The following is a 10,765-nucleotide window of genomic DNA, read 5'->3' on the forward strand; positions in this document are numbered from 1 at the left end:
TCTCTTTTTTTCCTGATCTATTGTTTACATTATTTTCCCAAAGTCTGTATAATCAAAATCATCATTGACTGCAAAAAAAATACATTGATTTTGGCAAATGTTCAACGTTTCTTTCGTAGAGGCATACTTAGAGAAATGCAATAAAATTCATATAAATGAAAGTGTCGAGAAAAAGTGCGTAAAACTTTGATGAAACTAAGTAAATCAAATAAAATAACTGTCGTAATGAATTGAAGTAAAGAAAAAAATGACGAGAAAAAAAGAGTCCCAAACAAAACATCTCACTTTGCTCGATTTATTCGTTTACACAAATGTTCAGCGCACAAAAATGTGAACACTTGAAACAATCACTCACTTTGCCGCCATCATTTGTTGATGCCGTTTATTTCGTTTCATTTATAAAACAAATGAATCAACCGTAACAGCTCTATCAGGCCGCGCGAAAATATTCGGTTTGTTTTCATTTGTTGAATCACCAATCGAATTTCGTTCATTTTTACTCGATCAATCATATATGTTTTTTTTTTTTTTGTATAAATGATTAAATCATTGTCTTCTTTTAATTCGTACTCTACTCAGCAATGATTAATACATATTTTTCAATTGAATCAAGACATAGTTGTATCATTTGGCGCGGTCGTGCGACCTTTTTTTCTCGAAAACTATGTCATGCCAACCGAAACTGTTGATGTTTTCCTTGTATGCTCACTTGAGATGTCTCTCTCCATTGTGCGACACTATTCTTCGTAAACAAAATCATAAACATATTTTTTTGGATTGAATCGTTTTTGTATGGAAATAGATATGAAAAAAAAAATTCTATTCACGAATCACCAATATTAATGTTTTATGACTGAACTAATATGCATATATGTATTGGTGAAGATCTATTAAAAAATCTATCTGTGATACAGGTGACGATATTTATTATTACAATACAGTTGTACTCGTATGAGTTTTCTTGTTATTTTTATTTTATTGGCAATCGATTTATCGATTATTCATAGCGATAGATCTGGCTTTAATAAGACATCTGAAAATAAATTCAAATTACCAAATGTTCTTCGTCGTAATTAAATGCATTTGAAATTTGATGTAAGGTCAAGCACAATAAAAGAAGAAGAGGTAGCAGATGTAATGAAACGTTGATATCGATGCATTTTGTCACGTACATTACCAACGTCCATATAAAGAGAATAATTTTCGAACTTAATTTGTTGCGACATTTTCATTGAAATTCTATATTTGGTTATATTGTGGCATCGTTGCGTATGATTTATTCTACACTATAGTTCAATATCAGCAGCTGTAACTGATTTTTTATTTATGAAAAATGTTACAATCCATAATTTCAATCGCAAAACAAGAGATAGAAATAGAAAATCGTTTGAACTTGTGCAAGATTTGTAACGACTGCAATAAAACAGTCGAAACTTATGTTCACCGGTATATGTTTTAATATACGCAAACGTTTCTCAAGAAAAATCGAAGAATATTGTTCAAAATCATTCATAAGAAAAATTGAAAAATAAATAAATAAATAAAAAACAACCAAATAATAAGTTTAAGTTTAAGTTTATTTTTTTTTATTATACTTCTTTCATCTTGTATCGCTGCGGTCTATCAATCATTTTGTGGATGCGTACTTACAGCGAGATCGCCAAATATTTTTAGATGTCAAATGATGAGGCTATGAAAATAAAATCTCGACCAGTCCAATTCATAAAAAGGCCACCGAATTTGACAGATATTCGGGTACAGAATATTTCGGTTATTTGCGACTGCCGGACTATTCGATGCAAATATGTGAATCACACACGAAAGGAAAAAAAGAGAGACAGAGTATACTATAACAAATAAATTTGAACTAATATTTATCATCGACACGAACATTTTTGAATCCATGCGAAAACGCATCAGTGTCGACACTAATACTGTTTACTTGGGGAATCTAGCACAGGTCACATGCAATGATGAAAGCTGCTATTTGCGTTCCCATTTGATTTATTTTGGAAAACACGATCAATATTTTTTGACGGTGATTGTTTGTGAACAGAGTGCGACTCTTTATGTGTGCCGTATAGTTTTTTCAGTTGGTTGGCGTTGTTGTTACATTTTAAAAGCGAAAATTCCGATGAAACATATTCCAATGTTGATTTTGATTCGATTCGTCTCGAATTTCTGGTGGTAGCGAAAGTGAGAACGAGAGAGAAAAATGAAAAAGAGTGTGTAGCAGCAAATTTACAATATTTTCGTTGCATTCGTAAGGCGTTCGGGCGATCGAATATTTCTAAAAATAAAAGGCCCGAACTATTCCGTATATCACAGTTAAAGTGCGCAAGAGAGCATCAGCCGCAAGAATATTTAGCCGACAAAACTTACGATCCACACTCTTAGCTCGCTGTTTTAAAACGACGGACGTCTTAGTTTAATATTAGTCTCGGGATTACGAAAAATCAAATCTTTGCCTATCTTATGGGCACAAGATCGACTTTCTTAGATGATAGTGTGAATTTTTTTCAACGAACTGTCAATTGAAAACAATTCAACAATATCAATAAGGAAATAAATAAATAACATCGACGATTACTTCTGTTTTCAATAAGTTTTTTTTAATGGAATTTAGTGCTAATCAATCGTTTTTATTGGAGTAATCAACTACGCCATACGAAAGAAAGAAGAGAATCGAGAAAAAAAAAATTATAGTGAAGAAGCAGAGAGAGAGAGAAAAGATTTGAAATTGTTGAATAGGAAGAAAATTTTGTGTGCATATTGTGTGAGATATAAAAGAATTAAAAGTGTTATATAATGCATCGGCAAAATTTTAGTTCGCAACAACAAAAAAGCGTGCAAGAGTATGCTGTCAATCAGGACAGCAATCAATACCATCAGCAGCTACAGCAGCAGCAGCAGCAACAACAGCAACAACAGTTAGCTCAGCAACAAAGGATTACGCGTACCGAGCATACTATTCGTCAAGTAACGCAGCAAAGAGGTCAGTTAAAGGGACCACATAAATTGGACAAAATCAGAACGACAAAAACAAATTTTACCTTTTTTTCAACTAAATCAAAATTACAACAGTTGTTTCATATTATTTTCTACGCTGTTTACAATGAATATGGTCACTGTGATATGTTCAATTGTTGATTAATGGCAAAAAGGACAATTGTGAATGGAATTTTATAATTCGAGGAGAGAAAGGCAAAAAGAGATGAAAATTAGAAGGGAAATAAAAAATAAGAATCAAGTGTGCCGAATAAAATGACGTGAACGGATTTCTATAATTTGCAAAGGATTAAATACTAGTCGAAGTCTCTTTCTTTGTGTGTATGGATAAGTTTCTATTAATAGACGAGAGATGCTGCAGCAGCTTAAAAAAATTTCTGGGCCAGAATGTTGTTACTCATTTCACCAGAGTCGCTGATATTTATATCTTTCACAATTATTTCATTTGGTTTTTCATTTTATTCGATAAAAAAGCAGCACAGCCACAAACGCAAAATATTTTCATTTTTTCTTTGTCGCCATTTGATATTTACACTTCGAGAATCTCCTCTCAATGCTATGGTCCATTGAGAAAAGCCAACTAAAGCATTTTTCTCGCAATAAGAGAGAAAAAAAAAACACATTTGGTTTGCGGTACAACCAATTTCAACATTTTTCTACTTCTTCTTTTTATTCTTATTCGTTTCTTTATTTCCTTCTTTTTTTGTTGTGTTTATTCTGTTATGTTACCGCATACACCGAATTATCATGTACATTTGCAAAACAAATTCGTTATAAATTTAGATGACAGGGAATTTTTGTTGTTGTTGTTCATTTTCACGAGTATTCGAATATGTGTCACACTTTGGAAGCGATTGAGAAATATTTTAATGAATTATCTGGGTGACACCTAATTAAATGCAATACACTCCCAGACCATTTCTCTCTCATTTCTCCTGATGAAACGAATTAAAATCTCAACTGAAAAGTGCATATCCATCAAATCTTAACCTTCGACTTAAATTCGAATGCAATCTACATGATTATGTTTGCTTTAATGAGAACTTCCCAGTAATTTTACTCAAGGTGAATTATGGCTATGCTTTGAAAAATGCAGGAAATACCTGCAAAAATGCAATTCATTTTGTTCAATCCGTTTCGTCATCTGTCACCTGAAAAATGTCGCACGGGTAATTAAATTGATAAATTAACTTTCAGCGAGTAATTTAATGTAATTAGAATTGCAACTTTTTGCAGGATAATGTTGAGCGTTATGGGAATGAATCAAATTGAAATTGATGTGAATCCTCCAATAATGTGTATAATCTAATATTTAACAGTGCGATTTAGATTTGTGTGGGTGCCGCCTGAACAAACATTTAAATATTTTTCAATCATATACATAAAAATTGAATAATGTAAGTCGATATATGTATACATGTGTGTAAATGTATATGTGGTTGTAGACGTTGACTATGTCGAATTCTCCACTGTACAGTTTTCTCATTCGTAAATAGATTCATTCGTAATGTTCATGTGGGCGACTAGATGTCGATGATAAAATAGGCATTCATATAACGTGCGAATAAATTCAATATGAGTTTTCTGACATTTATTTATCCACCGAAATTGGACGCGGCAATTTTTTTTCGGCTAATCACTCAGCTATTTTTCTCTCTCACGACAGAAAACACTTTATTTCAGTTTCTGCGAATTATAAAAAGAACATGATGTAATGATTGGCTAGTTATACTAGGGACAATTATAGGACAAATTATTGCAAATAAATCTGAACGAATGAAATGTAAACAAAAAGTATAAAATCAAATATTCAGAATGAGAGGAGGAATAATGCCAATGCGTTGAAAACGACTACTTAATATTCATTTAAAACGAAAATGTCACGCATTTCTGCACGAATTTTTAATTTTTTTTTTGTTTGAAAATTTCTTCTCATATTTTCAGTACATGGTTTAGACAACCAACAAGGTGGTTCAGTTTATCAACCACAGGGTCAAAGTGATATTTCACCACCAGTATTTGAAAAGATTTTCAAAAATGCGCGTTTCGCACAAGGCGGCAATGCATTGTTTGAAGGAAAATTACGGGGAAATCCGAAACCGGTTGTTTCTTGGACGCGAAAAGGCGCACCACTTCTCGCCTCCAACAAATACCAGATAAATTACAATGATAATACGGGTGATGTAAGTGCATTGATCATTGCTTTGAATTATGCATTAAAAAAAAAGAAAAAAAAGAACAATTCAATTGTTATTTATAGCTAGGAAATGTCTTAACCATATGCAACATTTAAATTGTAGGTATCACTTTTAATTAATCAAATTGGCCCTGGTGATGAAGGCGAATACACATGCAAGGCTAGAAACCAATATGGTGAAGCAATCTGCTCGGTACATATTCAACCAGAAGGTCAACCGCTACCACCAATGCAAAATGTTCATCAACAATTTTATAGGCAACAAAATCAAACAAATCAATATTCAAATGGCTATTCATTCACATCGATTCATGAAGAATTCAAAGTAGACACATTTGAATATCGTATTTTACGCGAAACGTCATTCAGAGAGTCTGTGACGCGTCGTAATGTTGGTGAACATGATTATAATTTATGCTATGAAGTTGATCGTAATCTTGGACCAGCAACACCACCACAAATAACACAGAAACCTCGTAATTCAAAATTAGTCGAAGGAGCTGATGCCAGTTTTTCGGCCAAAGTGGGTTCGAATCCAAGACCAAGATTGACATGGTTCAAAGATGGACAACGTTTGGTCGAAAGCAACAAACATGAAACGATTTATTCCAATAGTCAAGCAACATTGCGCATTAAAAATTCAAATGCCAATGATTCTGGTCATTATACATTATTAGCCGAAAATCCACAAGGATGTGTTGTTTCATCGGCTGTTTTAGCCATTGAACCAGCCCAAGAAGTGCCAGTCTATCGACAACCAGATGCACAGGCCGAATTGGCCGAACAAGGTAAAGCATTAGCACCAAACTTTATTCGTGTCTTTGAGAATAGAGATGTGACTGAAGGAAAAATGACACGATTTGATTGTCGTATTACGGGCCGTCCGTATCCAGAAGTTTTTTGGTTTATCAATGATAAACAATTGCGTGACGATGCAACGCATAAAATTCTTGTTAACGAATCGGGCAATCATTCGTTGATGATTACAAATGTGAGCCGATATGATGCTGGCACGGTTACATGTGTTGCACGTAATAAAGCTGGTGAAGTAGCAATTCAAGCTCAATTAGGGGTAGTTGAAAAAGAACAAGTGGTCGCACCCAAATTTGTTGAACGTTTCACTACCGTTAATGTACGCGAAGGTGAACCAGTTTTATTGAACGCACGTGCAATTGGAACACCAGTGCCACGTATCACATGGCAAAAGGATGGATGCACATTGGCACCAAATCCAAATCTCTACATTTCGGTTGATGGAGGTGCCACTTCACTTGATATACCAAGAGCAACGGCTGCTGACGCTGGATGGTATCAATGTACCGCTCAAAATGTTGCTGGATCAACAGCAACACGAGCACGTCTTTACGTGCAATTACCTAAAGATCCAACTCCCGAGCAAAGACGTCTTTACTTCCCACGACCGACTAAGATTATCGAACCTGAGTAAGTTTTTCGTTTTGGTTAAATTTAATTTTAGTTGTGGTGAGAGGGAGGCTCATCTATGTAAATTGATTTGTGTATTTTCTTCATTTTTTTTTTATCCAGACCTGAACCCGAACCCGAAGTTATTTATTTGCGACATGTTGAACGTGCAAGACCGCATGCTCGACCTGAAGATGGAGATCGTGTTTACCCACCACCTCAGTTTATTGTACCATTGAGAGATGTCACACAAACTGAAGGTGGTAAGATTCACTTCGAGGGTCGTATTGAACCAGTTGGTGACCCCACGATGTATGTTGAATGGTTTTTGAATGGAAGACCATTAGTTGCGAGTAAGTACCGTAACATTATATCATTCTAATACCTTAATTTATGCGTTATATTTAAAATTTTGTGATTAACCAATGAAATCCGTCGTAAAAATATATTTCATTCTGGAACGACTATTAATCTTTTAATTGTTAGGTGAGAATCAACTGTAATACAAATAAAACTTAATTAATTTGAAATTATGTCATTATTTTTCTAAATTAAAAAAAATGGAAATACCATACCTTTTCTTATATTGATTTTTAAAAATGTTGCATTTTAACATAGAAAGAGAAATGCAACGAATTTCAATTTTTGATTTGATTTTTTTCTATTTTGTTTGTTCGTTTTGGCTTCAGGCTCTCGATCAACGTATACATTTAAGTTTGGATTTATTGCACTTGATATGTTGAGTGTTATCGCAGAAGATAGCGGTGAATATGTGTGCCAGGTATGTTTGTTTTTGGTCAACACTCCTTTCATTCTCTTTCCTCTCCTACGTATTCTTTCAACATTGATTGTTATAATTAGGTCACAAGTGCAACTGGTGTAGCCGAATCGCGAGCCATTTTACAAGTGACACAACGTTCAATGATCGAAAAGTCAACGCAAAATCCGAACAGCTTGCAATATATACAACAATTAGAAGATTATTCAAAATATCAACGAACCGAAAGCGTTGACGAATCAGTTAATCAAAAGCCAGCTTTCATTCGTCCACTGAGGAATTTGGGTCAATTGGAAGAGGGTAGAAATGCCCATTTCGAAGGTCAATTAACGCCTGTAAACGATTCAACAATGAAAGTTGAATGGTATAAGGATGGTCATCCAATCACAGCAAGTTCACGAATCACAGCAATCTTCAACTTCGGCTATGTCTCTCTCAATATATTACACTTACGAGCTGAAGATGCTGGTTCATACACTTGCCGTGCAGTGAATCGTTTAGGAGAAGCCATAAGTACAGCAACGATTCAAGTTTTCTCCCGTAACACTGTTACCGCTGACCTTGGAATTCCCGAACAACAACGTTTTATCGAAAGCGTTGAAGAGCTCGAGTCTCATCAACGCCAACAACAACAAAAATACGCACAGGAGATACCCGAAAGTGTGTCACCACCTGTATTTAAAACACCAATCAAAGATCAATTGAATATTCGTGAAAATGGATTTGCCCATTTCGAGGCTCGCCTTGAACCAGTTGGTGATTCCACATTGAAAGTGGAATGGTTCAAAGATGGACATCCAATTAAGGCAAGCTCAAGAATCACGTCATTCTTTAATTTCGGCTATGTTGCACTGACCATCAAACAAGTGTCGGTTCATGACATTGGCACCTATACATGCCGTGCAATCAATGCACGTGGCCAGGCCACAACATCGGCTCAAATTACAGTTGTTACCAAGAATGACATTAGCTTTGACACCAATCATCCAGGCGGATTGGAAAAAATCCAAAATCTCGAAGACACAAGCAGATACAGCCGCAAGACAGAAGAAGATGTGCAAATTTTGCAGAAACCACGGTTTTTGGGTCCATTGAAGGGAACAAATAAAATTATTGAAGGACAACGCGCTCATTTTGAAGCTCGTGTAGAACCACAAAACGATCTTAATCTCAAAATCGAATGGTATCACAATGGCAAACCCATTATGCCAGCTAATCGCATCCAAATCTATCACGATTTCGGTTATGTCGCATTAGATATACTGAGCGTACGAGCTGATGATGCCGGAGTTTATACTGTAGTTGCCAGAAATCAACTTGGTGAAGAACAATTGTCCGCACAAATGGTAGTTGAAAGTAAGTGTTTAGCATACATTTTTCTTTTCTTTTCTGTTGTTTTTTTTTTCTGTATCTATTCGTCATCTTCAATGAATGGATTATATTTTCTTTTAGCTCGTTCAAGCATCGATACATCATCAATGCATAAAGGCATCTACGAAAAAACACAAAAATTAGAGAATTCGAAATTTGTTGAACCTCAATATGAAATCGAAGAGATTTCAAAATCGAAACCTTATTTCGTTCAACCTTTATCCGACCCAAAACCAGTCAACGAAGGAAAGAACATTCATTTGGAATGTCGTCTTGAACCATTGGGTGATCCAACAATGCGTGTTGAATGGTTCCATAATGGAAAACCAATTACAATTGGATCACGTTTCCGAACATATTATGATTTCGGTTTTGTCGCTTTGGACATTATCCATGCAAGTAGTTTGGACTCGGGCGAATATACGGTTCGGGTATGTTTATTTTTCTTTTGTTTTTGCATTTCTTTTGTTTTTGATGGTCAGATTTTGATGGTTACGCCGGAGGCGTGGCCTAATCTCATACAAAATTTCGCTTATAAAGGATCCTTTTTAAGGTATTATAAAGGAATATTGTATAACAGATTCTTTAGAAGATTATCATACGGTCTTACAAATTTCTCTAAAAACAACTTAAATAAAATGTTGTTGGGAATAATTCTTTTCTACTTCTTTGTAAGTCTGATTGTTTTCATAACTATTAAGACCTAAGTGAAAGACATAAAATTGTGTGATGTTATTGTGTTAAAATCAAAATATGCATATCAAATATTAATTTCGAACCGGTATTTTCTGACGCAACTTTCATATGCAATGGAAGTTTTATGATAAAATCCAATACTTTACCCCTTTCATTTTTTACGCGCCTTTAAAATAAGTTCTAATTAAAGAATGCATAAAAAAATTGAAATTTTTTGAACATTATTTAAAGCAATAATTTGGGCTTAAATTGATTTTGAAAAAGAACAACATATTTTGTTAAATAGCAACGAAAAATATGGCGGATTCTTTTACTGAGAAAAAGAACTTATATAGGCGATAAAAAGAATTCGTATTCTTAATTTTTTTAAAAGCCTATTAAATTCCGTTAAATTCTTTGAAAGACTTTAAAAAGGAACTTTAAAGATATATAAAATCTATATAATTTCTATAATAATATGCTTTATAACCATAGGCAACGAATCATCTTGGCTCCGCACATACATCATCATGTGTTCGCGTCATTGGCCGATCGGATATTGTGACTGATACTCAAAATGAAATGTCTTTGGAACATATTCAAATGCTTGAGGAATCGTCACGTCGTCAAAACCAAGTGGCCGACGATATAACTGTTTTGCAAGCACCACAATTCACTCGTCCATTGCATAACATTGAAACGGTCGAAGGAACAAATGTTCATCTTGAATGTCGATTGCAGCCGGTCGGTGATCCAACAATGAGAGTGGAATGGTTTGTCAACGGTCATCCACTTAAATTTGGTCATCGATTTAGACCAGCTCATGATTTCGATTATGTTGCTTTGGATCTTTTGGGTGTATATGCTGTCGATTCAGGCGTTTACACATGTCAGGTAAAGATTTTCTTTATTATTATTTTAAAAATATTTTTAGTTCTTTAAAAGAAGTTAGAAAGGAAATAAACAAGCCTCGCCTCAATTTTTATCAGTGTTTCATATATCGCTATCAGTATCCGTAAGATAACTGAGAGGGATATATTCAGCCAGATATGAGTGTCAAAATTGCATTAGACACGCTTACCATCTCCAGTGTCTAATTTAGACAGTGTCATATCTGGCTGAATATATCCCTCTCAGTTATCTTACGGATACTGATAGCGATATATGAAACACTGATTTTTATCAATTGTCTATATAACTGTTATATAAAATAAAATGTTTGTCGGGATATTGATACTCGAAAAACAAGGGAATATTAGTTGGGTGGCTCCAAGAGAAAAGACAAAAGAAATTTATTCAATAGTAATACCGTA

At 34.5% G+C, this 10,765-nt stretch overlaps 1 protein-coding gene across 1 annotated transcript; it reads left to right on the plus strand.

Moving 5' to 3' along the window:
• The first annotated feature begins 2,405 nt into the window (after window positions 1–2,405).
• Window positions 2,406–10,471, plus strand: LOC116338685 (titin-like). The gene is made up of 9 exons (XM_031764096.1): window positions 2,406–2,995; window positions 4,954–5,192; window positions 5,310–6,649; window positions 6,752–6,981; window positions 7,318–7,409; window positions 7,490–8,762; window positions 8,859–9,208; window positions 9,948–10,346; window positions 10,463–10,471. The coding sequence occupies exons 1-9, from the start codon at window positions 2,809–2,811 to the stop codon at window positions 10,469–10,471; spliced, it is 4,119 nt and encodes a 1,372-aa protein (XP_031619956.1). The 5' UTR covers window positions 2,406–2,808.
• The last annotated feature ends 294 nt before the right edge of the window (window positions 10,472–10,765 follow it).

The sequence above is a fragment of the Contarinia nasturtii genome, unplaced genomic scaffold, assembly GCF_009176525.2.
Source record: "Contarinia nasturtii isolate CC-2019 unplaced genomic scaffold, AAFC_CNas_1.1 Cnas_scaffold_414, whole genome shotgun sequence".
Taxonomy (NCBI): Eukaryota; Metazoa; Arthropoda; class Insecta; order Diptera; family Cecidomyiidae; genus Contarinia; species Contarinia nasturtii.

Excerpts from the sequence above, each read along its gene's own strand:
- LOC116338685 (XM_031764096.1), top strand. The coding sequence starts at position 2,809 with ATGCATCGGCAAAATTTTAGTTCGCAACAACAAAAAAGCGTGCAAGAG. Across the intron at positions 6,650-6,751 it reads ACTAAGATTATCGAACCTGA|ACCTGAACCCGAACCCGAAG; the intron begins GTAAGTTTTTCG and ends TTTTTTATCCAG. Across the intron at positions 8,763-8,858 it reads CGCACAAATGGTAGTTGAAA|CTCGTTCAAGCATCGATACA; the intron begins GTAAGTGTTTAG and ends ATTTTCTTTTAG.